Source organism: Protomyctophum parallelum (genome assembly GCF_964188405.1).
Source record: "Protomyctophum parallelum genome assembly, chromosome: 17".
Lineage (NCBI taxonomy): Eukaryota > Metazoa > Chordata > Actinopteri > Myctophiformes > Myctophidae > Protomyctophum > Protomyctophum parallelum.
The window spans coordinates 38836677-38851565 of record NC_139719.1 but is presented as its reverse complement, the minus strand read 5'-3'; the positions used below and the strand labels follow the sequence as shown (position 1 = coordinate 38851565).

General features: G+C 43.3%; 1 protein-coding gene and 2 long non-coding RNA genes across 5 annotated transcripts in view; 2 read left to right on the top strand and 1 right to left on the bottom strand.

Moving 5' to 3' along the window:
- antxr1c (ANTXR cell adhesion molecule 1c) overlaps nucleotides 1-5399 on the top strand; it is a 101512-nt gene extending 96113 nt beyond the window's left edge. For all 3 annotated transcript variants that reach the window (XM_083788044.1, XM_083788043.1, XM_083788045.1), the window contains one exon: nucleotides 4505-5399. In XM_083788044.1, the coding sequence (XP_083644170.1) occupies nucleotides 4505-4795 (291 nt within the window). In that variant the 3' untranslated portion in view covers nucleotides 4796-5399. The remainder of the gene's footprint in view (nucleotides 1-4504) is intronic.
- An 820-nt stretch (nucleotides 5400-6219) lies between these two features.
- Nucleotides 6220-8296, bottom strand: LOC310874284. The gene is made up of 2 exons (XR_014570552.1): nucleotides 8201-8296; nucleotides 6220-7935 (listed from the first exon to the last, which is right to left on the bottom strand). It is a non-coding gene; the product is annotated as an uncharacterized lncRNA (long non-coding RNA).
- Nucleotides 7870-8863, top strand: LOC310874283. The gene is made up of 2 exons (XR_014570551.1): nucleotides 7870-7913; nucleotides 8183-8863. It is a non-coding gene; the product is annotated as an uncharacterized lncRNA (long non-coding RNA).
- Nucleotides 8864-14889: the final 6026 nt, after the last annotated feature.

The window sequence follows — 14889 nt, the reverse complement described above, 5'->3', positions numbered from 1 at the left end:
AGAATCTCTGAATTGTGCCTATAACTCCTCCTCTAGAAGCATGGAGCTGCGACAGTGACACCACAGCGGTTTGGTTTAGCATGTATGAGCCGGTACTTCACATCTTTTACTCAGTCATTAGAAATGACAGAAACAGACATGGTGGTGGCGTGTGCATGTATATTCACCAAGATACTGAATACATTACTCGTACTGACTTGCAGCATGATGAAATTGAAACTGTGTGGGTTGAATTAATTTTCAAAAATGCTAAATCAGTATTAGTGGGCACCGTCTATAGACCCCCTGATCAGAATGAGTTCTATGATATACTTGAGGGGTGCTTAGCTGGGGAGGAATGTGTAGAGAAGATCCTGATTGGCGACTACAATACGGATATGCGTCGTAAGGAAGCTCCTGTGTTCAAGTCATTTAGTCGGTTTTGTGATCTGCATGGTGTCAGTCAGCTAATTACCCAACCCACAAGAGTGTGTGATTCTACTCAAACTGTCATTGATCTCATTCTGACCTCGGACAAATCCAGAATCTCAAAGAAAGGGGTTATTGTATGTGGGCTCAGTGATCATTTTATGGTTTTCTGTACCCGCAAAATACAAAAACTAAAGTTTGACTGTCACAAAACAGTCATATCTAGGGACCTCAAAACCTACTCTAGTGAGGCCTTTAACCTGGAACTGGAGAATCTGGATTGGTCCGATGTGCTCAGGAGCTCACTAGTCGAAGAAGCATGGCTTGGCTTTAAAACCAAATTTACATCAGTACTAAACATCATGGCTCCTTTGAGAACCGTCAGGGTCAAAACCCGCTCGGAGCCATGGATGAATTCGGACATACTGACTGCAATGAAAGCCAGAGACAACAAATGCTCTGAACTTCTTAAATGCAAGTCCAAACTAGCCAAGTGCAAGCGCTTCGACAGTGATCTCCAAACCAAACTGCACAACCTAAAAGCCCAGTGTAACAAGCTAAGAAACGGTGTAATTGCCATGACCAAATCAGCCAAATGTAACTTTATCAATGATAAAGCCGAGGAAATCAAAAACAATCCTCGGGAGCTATGGAAGTTACTAAACAACCAACTAGGCTGTGGTCGGAAACTAAAAACCAGGTTTACTAACATAAACATCAAATCGAATAACACCCTCATCACTGACAAACTCGATGTAGCCAACCACTTGAACATCTTCTTTACAAACATTGCAACAAAGCTGGTTAGCAAACTGCCCTCCCACTCTGGGCGTTTTGGTGTAGAGCACATCAAAGCCTTCTACAAAAACCTTGGTGTTTGTAAAGATGATTTTAAAATGGCAATGGTAACAACCGAGGAGGTACTTAAAAAACTGAGTGCCCTCCAACCCCACAAGGCCACTGGCCATGACAATATTCCCTCCAAATTTCTCAGAGACTCAGCCTTTTCCATAGCTCCAGTCATCACCCACATAGTTAACCTCTCCATCAAACAGGGACAGGTCCCCCAAGATTTTAAACTGGCCAAAGTAACCCCCTTGTACAAAAAAGGGAGTAAATTAGAACCCGGCAACTACCGCCCTATTTCTATTCTAAGCTCCATCTCGAAAGTGATGGAAAAAATAGTCTATGAACAGGTTGAAAAGTATCTTGCCACTAATAAATTGCTGTACGAGTTCCAATCTGGTTTCAGAACATCCCACTCCACTGACACATGCCTCCTCTATTTGAGCGATCACATCAAACACGAGGTGGATGCTGGAAAATACTGCGGCATGGTCATGCTGGACCTCCAAAAGGCTTTTGACACCGTGAACCACTCCATACTGGTTAACAAGCTTAAAGCTATTGGTTTTGATAGCACATCAGTGAGCTGGATGCAATCCTACCTGGAGGGGAGAGAACAGATGGTGGAGGTGAACGGAACACTGTCCCCTCCCCTCCCAGTGAGCTGTGGTGTCCCACAAGGAAGCATACTAGGGCCTTTACTGTTCCTAATTTATGTTAACGACATGACTTCAGCTTGTGACTGCAACTTGTTCCTGTTCGCAGATGACTCAGCACTGCTGGTCTCGGACAGGAACAAACTGCAGGTTGAAAAGACCCTCAGCTCTGAACTCGGTAGAATCTGCACCTGGCTCGCTGATAACAAACTATCCTTACACCTGGGAAAAACTGAATCCATCCTCTTCGGATCAAATAGTAAACTCAGCAAGGCAGATGGCTTCTTGGTTAGAGTGGGTGACAATATTATCACACGAAAAGATCAAATTACCTACCTAGGTTCCATCCTGGAGGCTAATCTTTCCGGTGATAAAATGGCCACCAACGTAATCAAAAAAGTCAATCAAAGAACAAGATTCCTTTACAGGATCTCCTCACTGGTCAGCAAAAACACCTTGAAGACCTTAACAGGAGCCCTCGTACAAGGTTTCTTTGACTATGCATCCACCTCTTGGTACCACAGCACCTCAAAGGCCCTTAAAACAAGGCTCCAGACCTCCCAAAACAAACTGGTCAGGCTCCTACTTGGCCTCACCCCCCGAACCCACCTCACCCCTGCCCACTTTGACAGGCTGGGATGGCTTAGGGTCGTCGACAGAGTACAGCATCTTGCAATGGGTCTGGTCCACAAGATTCGATACACCACCAAGATACCCATGTACCTGTCTAAATACTTCCTTAATGTAAACGAAGTCCACACCCACAACACCAGAGGGAGTGCAACAAACCATGTACAACCCAGATTCGGCACAAACAAGGGACTAAATTCTTTTCGCTCCTATGCCACCAAAATGTAGAACGCCCTACCAACAGTCATTAAGACATGTGAATCCCTTGACTCCTTCAAAACCGCTCTCAAAGGGCACCTACGGATGGCTGCAATTCGAAACTGGCCTCTGTAAAATCTGAATCCCCCCCACCCCCCCCACCCCATTTCCCTCACTGTATATTGTATATTTTCCCAGTGCTTGTATATTTTCCCTTTTTTGCTTCCCATATGATGAATTCCTGTTCTGTTCTTTAGCTACATAGAAATGTCTATTTGTATGTCTCTAAATGGTTGTATGTCTTTAAATGTTTTGATGAATTGAACAATGTGGACCCTGTTGTAAACAAGTGTAATGCTTAATTGGGTCGTCCACTCACAGTTGACAGTCTTTGTATTGAGTTTGTGCTTAAAATGTACTGTAAATTCTACAAACTGTTAATAAATATTTCAATCAATCAATCAATCAATCTGGATGGCTCTCCAACAGCTTAATGTCAAGGACCACCAGTATTTGGTTCCATTTCTCAAGCTAAATGAGGATGAGACGGAAGTCTCACAAAGACTCTCCCGGTCATCACATTGCATCATGCTGCCGTGTGGGTATTTATTAAATGACCACCAATGTTCATAGTTGATGTTTGGAGCGTCCAGCTAGACTCTCGGCCCCCTTCACTCTCTCTCTCTCTCTCTCTCTCTCTCTCTCTCTCTCTCTGTCTCTCTCTCTCTCTCTCTCTCTCTCTCTCTCTGTCTCTCTCTCTCTCTCTCTCTCTCTGTCCATATGGTCCATTACGAGCGTGAGGAGGGAACATGTTGTCACTTGTCATGGCTACAGCGACAGACAACGACGGGACAGTTTTTAAGAAGTTTCAGCCAGGATTTTACTTGTAATCTCCCACAGCAGCTGGCCAGGCAGGCAGGCAGACATGAACTGTAAAGAGAGGCTTTAACGGTGCCACTAAGTCCTGTCTGAGTGCAGGGCTTTTATTGAATTGAATTGAATTGAATTTGTTATCATTTGTTATCCCATCTGCGAGCAGCTTTTGGAAAAGGAAACTGTGAGAATATGTTTCATATTTCTCCTGTTTAAAGGTTTTATGACATTCATTTTCATTTATTTTTCTTTTTCTTTTTTCTTTTAGGTTTTATGACCTCAATTACACCCAAAAAACCTGAACTTTGAACATCCAGTGGATTTTCTGTAGTCTGAAGTTTTCTTTGGGGTTTTTTGGGCCTTTTGAGCTACAATGAAAACAGGCAACACAGTGAAAACAGTGACATCTGCTGGCAAATCCCATTGACATATATGGGATTTGCAGTAAGTGATGTCACTTACTGCCGGCAAATCAGAGCACCTGTTTGAGCCAGAAAACCCCAGATCACAGAAAATCTACTGAATGTTAAAAAATCATGTTTTTTGGGTGCAATTGAGATTAGAAAACCTAAAAAAAATAAGAACAATTCCAAAACCTTTTTTTTAATGTCACAATCCCTTTAAATACAGCAGCAATTCATTAAAGAGTGACATTTCATCAATATAGTAGTTCTTCTCATCTATTTTAATTAATGTATACCTCCGCAAGTTCATAATATGCTGACTGGAGAATTGAATTTAATTGAATTCTCTCTAATTGGTTTTATCTCTCTCCCTCCCTCACTTTGTCATTCAAGTCTGATTTAAAGGGTCCATCAGCTGTATTGAAATGTAATGCAATATAATGAAATACTAATGTATTCTCTCTCTCTCTCTCTCTCTCTCTCTCTCAGGGCCGGTGCATCAACTTCACGCGGGTGAAGGACGAGGCGGCCGCCGCCGCCAACAACAACAAGGCCCCGCCCCCCCGCTCCCCCATCCACACCCCTCCCCCGCGGAGCGTCCCTGCCACAGCGGCCCCCGCCCCCCCTCCTCCGCCGCCCCAGCCGCTCGCCCCGCCCCCCAGGGCGCCGCCCGGCCCCCTGCCGTCCGGCCCCCTGCCGCCCGGCCCGCCCCCCGCCCGCCTGCCCCCGGGTCTCCCCTGCCCTCCCCCCTCGCGCCCACCGCCCACCCTGAGACCCTGAGGGAGGGAGGGGAGTACGGGAGGGACAGAGAGAGAGAGATTTAGAGGGAGGTAGAGAGAGAGAGAGAGAGATTTAAAAAAAATAAAGTGGATAGACACCCTGAGTCCGTATATCACCAGACCTCACTGTTAGGACTAGTAGATTGGTTTGATTGTTAGGTGGTCCTCCTCGCCGTTATTTTTACGATTTATTTTCATGTTTTCTCGCTTCATTTCTACGCAAGAAAAACAGGCCCGCGGAGCTATCGTAGTTTTCCCCTCCCCTCCTCGTCCACGAACATGCATTACTGAGATAACGTGACTTCATATACGACCACCACCACAAATTTAGGCACGCGTAGTTACTATACAAATTGTTTTGTATAGCTCATTTCAAGTCATGGTTACGGAATACAGTGTTTCAGCAGTTCCGTCGCTACCTATACGCGCAATACGCACTGCGAGTAGGGCGACACGCCGAGGGGTGCAAAAAAAGTGCCAAAAAGTGCCAAGCCGACCTTCAAAATAACACATTTCTCCGTGTAATAACGAGTGGCCGTGTGTGCGTCCTCACAAACAGCGAAAATAGCCAATCTGGGTGAGGAATAGCAGCGCTTTCGTCGGGAGGGGGGGGGGGGGGGGGGGGGGGGCAGCACAAATATTCTACCAAATGGTCAGGTATACGTCCCTGGATTTCAGCAAGTAGATGCTAGGGCTACATGCTAGGGTTCACTTAGCATTGAGATGGCGGAGGTTTGTTGCTGGACAGCAGAAGTACAGATCAGGTCAAAAAAGTTTATGCCAGCGGATGGAATACTACTGAATTGTTCCCATCAATGTTCAGAGCCGAAGATAAACATTAGGTCGGTATAGGTGGGTCGAGTAGGTGGGCGAGTCGGGGTGGGCACGTGAATCTAGGAGACTGCTTGTGTATTTTGAGTGGAATTTGGAAGTTTGTTCGTTGACAGAGATGGCCGTCAATATTTGGACAATTCATTTTTTTTGTATCATCTTCGTGCTGAGAGTGTTTCTGGTTCTGAACACGGAGTTGAAACTTTACATCCTTTTTTATTAACTACCCAACAAACACCACTCTGTCTTATACAGTGAGTGTGTATTGTATAATGACATGTTAGCGCATAAAAAGCATTTGTAACAAAAATGGTTCAGTTTGTAACAATTGTGTGATATGCTTTTTTGTTTAATTTTATAACGTATGTTTTTAGCGCTTTGTGGATTGGAGCTGTTTGAGGCTTTGGATTATGTCCTTCGTTGTCTTTACATATAGTTGATTTAAAAAAAAAAAAAACAGATACAGTATATCTACAATTCATCTTTGATACCAGTGTGCACATGGAAAGCCGAGCAATTTACGACATTGTATTTGTATTTTTTCTGGACTTTTTCTTATGACACTATGAAGCGCATCAAATCAAAAACTACCAATAATCGCCTCTCTTTCGTTTTCATTTTTTCCAGGCAGTCCCGCGGGGAACTATGCCGTTACGTTGATGATGTTTTATTGTCTTTTTTCCATGCAATCCCGCGGGGAACTGTGCCGTACGTTGGTGACGTTTTATTGTGTTCGCGACGGATATCGGTCAGAATTGGAACTGCAGGGCAGTTCAAAGCAGCGTCTAATTTATTTTCTACTCCCCGCCGGTCGTTAGATAGTGGAGAAGGTACTTGAATAATCGACAAGGTGTCCAACGTTGAGACGGACACTGTTACAGAGTTTACAAACACAACATACAACTAGCCGGTATATTATAGTCCTCACGTGGGGACTTTATAAGCCTGGTTATGCTTACGGTGGTTGTGCGGTGGTGGTGTATACACGGAAAGTAGACCCGTCTTCAAGAGCACAACCTGTTGCGCTGCAATGCGGTCGTGGGTTTGTAGATTAGCTATTTTTTGTCGTGTGACTCCCGGCACTCAAACTAAGCATAACTCGGGCATTACAGCACCAGCCTTTCTCAACCTCGCCAGCACTGTAGAGATTAAAAATAAAATAAAGATATGATCTTATAGTCTACTGGAAATTCCATGAACCTAGAAATGGTGAATATTATAAACTTTTATGATAGACATTTTATCTATAGGCCTAATCTGGATGAAATTCAGCTTGATGGCAAAAAGTTGCACGTTGAGCAATTTGAGTAACAACCTATATAAGGCAAAAAAAATATCATTCTTTAAGTATATGTGATGCGTCAAACTAGGGGGGGTTTCATGATTCTGAACCCATTCCAAGCATTAGTTTTGCACAAACACAAAACACTCCTTGGGCTAAAAGCGGCCATAGTCACTTGCCCAAATGTGCTGACCTCATGGCGTGTAACTTTTAGCAACCAAGCTTAATCTCACCTGCTAAACCTATGACATTCGAATCATAAAAGTTTATACTAAACAACATTTCTTGGTGTAACATGGGACCTACAGTATGGGGGCTTCCAGTAGCCTAAAGCCTAATTTGAAACAGTTACACCTTTAACAAGACAAGAGTAGTATAAAAATGTGTCCATTACCCAAATCATGTAGAGGTTGAGAAATGCTGGTATTTATTTGTTCTAATAAGTGCCTTCTGAAAATATTAATTTTTTGATACTTTTATATGTATTTCTTTGTAAACCGTATCGTTCAATTGTGTCCTGCTATATTCATGGGTATGTCATACAGTACTGCTTAAAACGGTTGCAGATCTAAAGTGTATAGACTTATTGTTTGGCCATGCCTTTCCAACAAACAACAATTGTGGGCATGAAAGTAAATGACATATGGGATATGCTTTTAAAAAGTTATGAATTATCACATTTTATTTTATAGTGCTTAAAGTCTCCGTGTTTATCTCTGTACGGGAAACGGTTTACAATGAGTATAGCCAATGAATAAGTCTCACTTTGTCCCCGCAATATTAACCCTATTTTGGGACGTTTGGGAGAATTTGGGGCTTTTAAAATCTTTTCACAAAAATGTAAAGATTGTTTTGTTTTTTTTCGCAAGGAAACATAAAAAGGGAAACCAGATCTAGCTATTTTGTCTTACAACAAACATAAGGCTTAAATTGTGTCTTAACCCTCTAAGACCCAGCGTTGTGATCTGGTTGTGAGATTACGGAACTAATCTGGTCGCTTTGTACTGTTAGAGAGAACATAGCCTGAGCTAACGCGTTAGGTTTCTGGTCTAGAGGGGCGGGTCGCGGCTGAGATTTGCGCACGCCCTGATTGGATCTCATCGATCTGTCCGTCACCCCCGGCCCCTCCTCTCTCCCCTAGTGCAGCGCTACGTCACATCATTTGGAGCGACGCCCACCCGGAAGGGTTGACTCCCACTTTTAGACCAGAGCGGCCAATGCGTTCCTCCAGGCTTTCAATTTTTGCACCAACAAAAATGAAAGCCTGGTACCGAGGCTAGAGAGAACAGGGACGTGCAGAGATCCCCTAAGAGGGCCCTTTTGGAGAAGAAAAAGCAGATCTACAAGCTATTTTCGGGCCGCAAACCAGCACTCTTTAGCTAGTGGAGAAGTGGAGATCGATGCCGTGTACGACTGAAATTAGTTCAACGCAAAATGCTGCGTTCAAGTTCAAGTTCAGGGGACTTTGGGAAAAAGAAAAGCCATTCTCCTGAATGCTGCCTTCCAACATGGCATGGACAGGAGTGGCAATTACATTTCTTTCACCATGTAGTAAATGCTGCGTTCGTGGGTCTGGAAAGGGCAGTTGTTTTACAGGTAAAAGGGCAGGGGCTGAAGCCCCCTTTGATGTATATGTGTGCAGTTGTGCACGTCCCTGATAGAGAATCATGTTCTATACGGCACTATAGTGCAGCGCAGATACGGGGCGGTCGATGCATGAAGGGAAACTTCTATTATGAAGGTACATATTTCTGAGATCTGGATGTGAGACCTATATTATTCTATCACTCCTGAGCTGAAAGCTCTCAGATGTTTTGATGTTAATCAGTGGTTTTATGATGTATTAGCAGCAGTACAGCTGGACACAGATTATGGAAATACATTTCTGTCATTGTTTGACATGACTTTGTTTTTTACAGTCTCAATAAAGGTTGACTTCCAAGCTTCTACCCAAGAGCGGCAATGTTGTTTTTTTTTGTACTGTGTGTGCGTGTGCGTGCGTGTGTGTGTGTGTGTGTGTGTGGTGTGGGGGGGAGGGTTCCAGACCCACAGGAACTCCGGCCTGTTTCCGGCGAGCCGCCCCACGTCCGAAACGGTTGAGAAATGACAGAGTTACCGTGTAGGGGTTCCTCTATTGCACCCTCTACTGTACTGTACTGTCACTGTACTGGCACACCCGAAATCACCATATATATACAGTTAATATGTGCGTGTGTGTTTGTGTGTGTGTTAGGGCCGATTCATACTCCTATTTTACCGCTGTTTCGGCGCTGTATGATTGGCGCAAAATGATTTCGGCTCGTCAGAAACTTTCAGTAGCACCGAAAAGCCGACTTTAGGACGGTACCCCCCCCCCCCTACCCCCCCCCGAACCTCAAATGACGTCACATTGTAGGCTCTACAGCGCCGAACCGACTTTTATTCGGCTCTAAAATAGGAGTATGAATCGGCCCTTAGGTTGCACACAGGTGGTGAAAAACAACCATGCTGTTTTCGTGCTCAGACGCACCCACCCACCCACCCACACACACACATAGCTCCGTAAGTGGTTCACCACTCAAAAATATATAGAGAGAGAGATACAGTTAGGATTTAGAAGACGTGTACAATCTGCCTCCGGTCTTACTGGGTTAAACCTACATTCTGTACATGTTATGTCCTGCCATCATGGGATTCAAACCTGGGTCGGCCAAAATAATTTATCCCCGCTTGGCCAGGGGAGGGACTGCCGAGGGACGGCAGTACTACTCGTTAACCACTATAGGTGTCAGGGTCTTAGGGCCGATTCATTCTCCTATTTTACAGCTGTTTCGGCGCTGTATAGTACCGAAATGATTTCGGCTCGTCAGAAATTTTCAGTAGCACCGAAGAACAGACATTTGATGAGGGGGGAGGGGCAGAACACCTTGCCAGCAATCAAACACAAAATAATGTTTGATCAAACCATGAGACTCCCATTGGAAAAGCATTGTGGTGGCCCACAAAAACAAAAAAACTACCAAACATTTGCTTGATTGGTGTTTGGTACGTGTGAATGAGGCAGCTAGGGCAGCAGGGTGGCAATCACTGATTGGGGAGGAGAGTCACAAAAAACTGGAAGTGTGTTATTGTTGTTCAGTATATGAAAAGCAGCAGTGGTGAATACTGCATGGAAAGAACAAGCAGAACAACAGGAAAGACTAACCAAACATTGGAGCTGGGAAGACTGGAACCTGTCATCGAGGGGAATGCCACTGGTGTAATAAGTGTTTATGCTTTGCAGTTTATTTCAGTGCTTATCTGTTTGCAAGTTTTGATCAAGTTTTTGTGCTAGGCCAGGCCACAATCATGCAACTGCTATAATTATGTTTGATTTCAATTGCATGTTGGCTTGCTTAGTACGATAGATAGCTTTTGAATTGAATATTGTAGTTAATATGACCTGTTTATTTGAATTATTGAAATGACTATAGTGATTCAGAGCTGTATTATGGTGTGATTGATGTGAATGTCATTTGTGAATTTCATGATGGCCTGTATTTTGTTTTTGTCTTTTTCTCTGTTCAAGGTTTTCAACCTATGCTATGCTATAGCCTACTATACTATACTATACTATACTATACTATACTATACTATACTATACTATACTATACTGTAGGGGAGAGCCGCCAAGGATGTAACACTTTGCACGTTTCATTTTTTTACTCAGAGATCCGTTTATCTACACATGTAATATTTTCAGGCAACGGACCTACACATGTCTGCTACCATAAACCACTTCAAGTTATTTTTTTTATAAAACAGGTTGGGAGTTATTAAACCGAACGTGGACGCTGTTCCAGTGTTACAATTGCTGCGCATGTCGGATTAATTGTAACGGCATGCATGATAAATGTAACAACGCTAAAAAACATCATTAAACATATCGTTTTCAGCTTAAAGCAATTATATTTCATTGAAGCAACTCCTTAGCATTGTTTTCATACCATGTATGTGATAAGAAAATGTATCAAAAATAAGGGAAATATTAAATAGTATCGGGTGTACCAGTTTGGGCTTTTTTCTTTTTTTGGTCAGTTCAGTGGGGAAATACATTGATTAAACAAATGTTTGATTTATTGAGTTGTACAATGTTATACAACCCTACAATAATTTTAGAATACACTACACAATACAATACAATTTTAGAACATATAATATTGGCCAATATGTCAACTGTGTAAATATGACCTATAATGGTATTGAATGGAGCCGGCGTGTGTTACAATTGATCCACTTTTGCAAGTTTTCTTTGCTGTTGCTTACAGACCAGAATGAACGTGCATTCCGTCTAAACACGATGCAAACTAATGAAGAACATAAGCATGAAGACATCCATGTGGATTTTTATTCACCAACATCAAAGAAAAAAATTGTAGCACACATATACTCCAGGTGTAAAAATTTTGCTTTTTGAGAAAAATCAGTTTTTCGCCAATAGCTCCCCGTGGGATGAAGGTAAACACTTCAAACTTCCTGGGCACGTAGAGTACGTTGCTGTACACATACTGACGCGATGGCGTCATGGTGGTGTTGACCAATCAAGAGATAACGTCCATGTTACAACCGTGAAGCGTTACAACCTTGGCGGCTCTCCCCTACTGTACTGTTACTACGGTACAGGTACTACTACTACTACTGTAATGTACTACTTGCCAACTGCTGTATGTACACATTGTAGAGTATCACTACAATGTAGAGTCTACATATCGGTTAAAATAATGTTTTATTCAATGTACGCGTTAGTGACGCAGGTCAGGATTTTCTGTTTAAGGATGCAGGGTTATCTGTTTAAAGGGGTTTTGAGCTCACTTTCACCTCTGTCCAATTTCAGGCCACCGTTTCGGTTTGGTCACCTCATCACATAAAACTATATGAGTATGAATACAGACCTTTTTCACTCTTCTCAAGTTTTGGCCCCTCCACGTCGTTTGGACGACGGACATGTTTTCCCAGAATCCTGACCTCATGAATTCTAAAATACAGTACGAGCTGTTGAGGTACTTTTATCCCCGTGCAGTTATTTATGGCCTGGGATTTGAACCCGAGGCCAAACCTCTTAGACAGCCACCAGCACAGGAAAAGAAAGAATGAGACAGACAGACAGACAGACAGACACTATCAGACAGACAGACAGACAGACAGACAGACAGACAGACAGACAGACACTATCAGACAGACAGACAGACAGACAGACAGACACTATCAGACAGACAGACAGACAGACAGACAGACAGACAGACAGACAGACAGACAGACAGACAGACAGACAGACAGACAGACACTATCAGACAGACAGACAGACAGACAGGGAACTGCAGGCAGGAGATGTGAGAGTGAAGGACAGACATTTACGACGACCGTGGAGCCGGTTCTACTCTATGGCTCCGAGACACATCAAAGAAATGAGAGAAACGGTTGGATGGCACTTACTTACACCCGCCTTCTAATGAGACTAGCACAAAATATCTCTTGGAAGAGTCACTTATCTAATATTCGGCAACCTTCCCATTTTTCATTTTACTTATTAATATTATTATTGTTTTGTGTACATATGGCAACAATTATGAGGGATCTCACCTAAAATAATTAACAATATAATGAGTTGAACATGGTAATCAAACATAAGACAAAGTACTGAGTGTGAAAGTGTGTGTGTGTGCGTTCGTGCGTTAGTGCGCGTCTGTGTTTGTGTACATGCAGGAGTATAGAGCGTCGCAGTCCCGCCCCCTTTCATGACGACGCCAGGCCCAGGAAATAGTTCCCAATGTATTTTTCCCATGGACAGATTTATTTAAAGACCGTATAAGCGTGAAAGCCAAAAGCCAACTCTTGTCGTGACAAATCATGACAACAAACACAATAGTTGGCAATAAAGTGTGCTTACCGTGAGCTTGCAGCTCGACGGTTTTTGACGCATGCGACACCGACCGCCGTGCCACGGGAGCATAAAACTGAGGCTTAAATAAAAGAGTCACGCATCAAACGGCCCCACCAGACAAACAACACATTTCACACAAACAAGCCACAGTATATAACAAACAACACACATCCTGTTTGTCGCTAATTGCAGTATAGCCTGCATTGAAGTGGTGTTGGACCGTAATGAGTGAGAAGAACTCATGATGGGAACAAGAGAATTACAAGTTAAACAACACCCCTTCCCCCCCCCCCCCCCCCCCCCCATCAGCCTCTCACAGCTGTGAAGAGAAGAGTATCTGCAGAGACCCGGGTTCAATAGAGGCCATGGAATGCTTAGAATGCTCATTTGGCCTCCATGTTGGAAGACACAATTGCTGTTATGTGCAAAACAACAATTGCTATGTGGCGATGCGTGACATATACACAGAGCGAAAATAGCTCGGAAGGATTCTAAGCCAGGCGTCTTCAACGTTTTTTCAGCCCAAGGACCCCCTGGCTGAGATAGAGAGAGATGAAGCAGGAACCCCCATATTGTTTGAAATTGTCTTGCGGTTTAAAAATCGGGGTCCCACAATGCCATTAAATGGGGGTCTGTAGACGAATGTGTGAAACTGGGGGTCCTTGAGATTAAAATGGTTGAGAATCACTGCTAGAGCCATAAAACTCCTCCCTTATGGGGGTCCCGGCCTGGCATATCTTTTCCAATTTGGGGGTCCTTGACATGAAACCATTTAGGGAACCACTGCTCTGTACCCTCCTTCCCAGACCAGACCAACACCAGAGGATGGCAGTGGCAGAACCACATATAGTACCCTGCATGAGGCTAATTGGGCTAAACACTAAATTGGGAGAAAAAATATGAACACAATCCATGTTATTATTATTTTATACAGTGGCGTGCACAGACATTTAGAGGGGCAGGTGCTCAAGTGAAGAAAGGGCACCTTGTGCAGCGCATTTTGGGGCGGGAACCCATTTTGGTGCTTTAGCTATTGAAAAATAGCAGATCTACAAGCTCATAGCGCGCCACCGAGTAGCACCCCCTAGTGTCTATCTGTGCACGCCACTGATTTTATAAAGTGGAAGAAGAAACTGTTGTGTGTCTGTTGTTTTTATTATGTAGTGTAATTGTAATTGCAATTGTTCTCCACCTGTGTCCTGTTAGTCTCCCAGACAATCCCTGTATTAATTGTTAATTCTGTTTGTTGACTTTCACAGCTGTCTTAGCGTGTTGTACCAGAAATATAAGAAGTGAAGAAATACTAGACGGAGGAATAACACTCAAGTAAATAAACAATACACCAGAAGGCATCAGCGTATAGTGTTGCTGGATCAGTACGACACATGTCACTAAGCAGATTCATTCACACCTGGTTATATACACAGTAGTCAACAAGCACTTCCGGTCTGGGTTTGTTACTTCACAATAAGAGTTAATCAATAATAAAAAATATATATACAATTCAGATCATGAATCTCAACACTGTTCACCTGTGTACTGTTATCCTTGTGTCTACTTAAACCCTCAGTTCCTTGTGTTCCCTCCCTGCTTGAGTAAAGACGTTTGTTATGGTGTCCTGTTCCCGTTATGTTCACCCAGTATTTTCACTTTTCAGTATAATACATACCGGTTAATTGCATTTGACCTTCTCTGCTCCTGCCTGTCTGTTCAGCATTTTGGGTCCTATAGGCCTACTTGTCTTGGAGTCGCACCGCACTGTGACAAATACTGTCACGTTCTGTGACGTGTTATGTTTTCTTGTGTACCCTGTTCTTGGCTTTTGTTATTGTTTTACCTTTCTGTGATTTTGATGTTTTGTATTTTCCTCGTTTCTTAGTTGCAGTTTTGCCACTGTGAACCTTTATTTTGTAGTCATGTTTTGTGCTTTCCTGCCTGCCCCTGTAGTTCTGTTCCTGTCTTGTCTCACTAGTCCTGTGATTGCCAATGTTTCCACCTGTGTCCCCTTAATTCCCCAGCCTATCCCAGTGTTGATTGTCAGTGGTGTTCACCTGTGTCTAGTTATCCCTTGTCTATAAGTTTG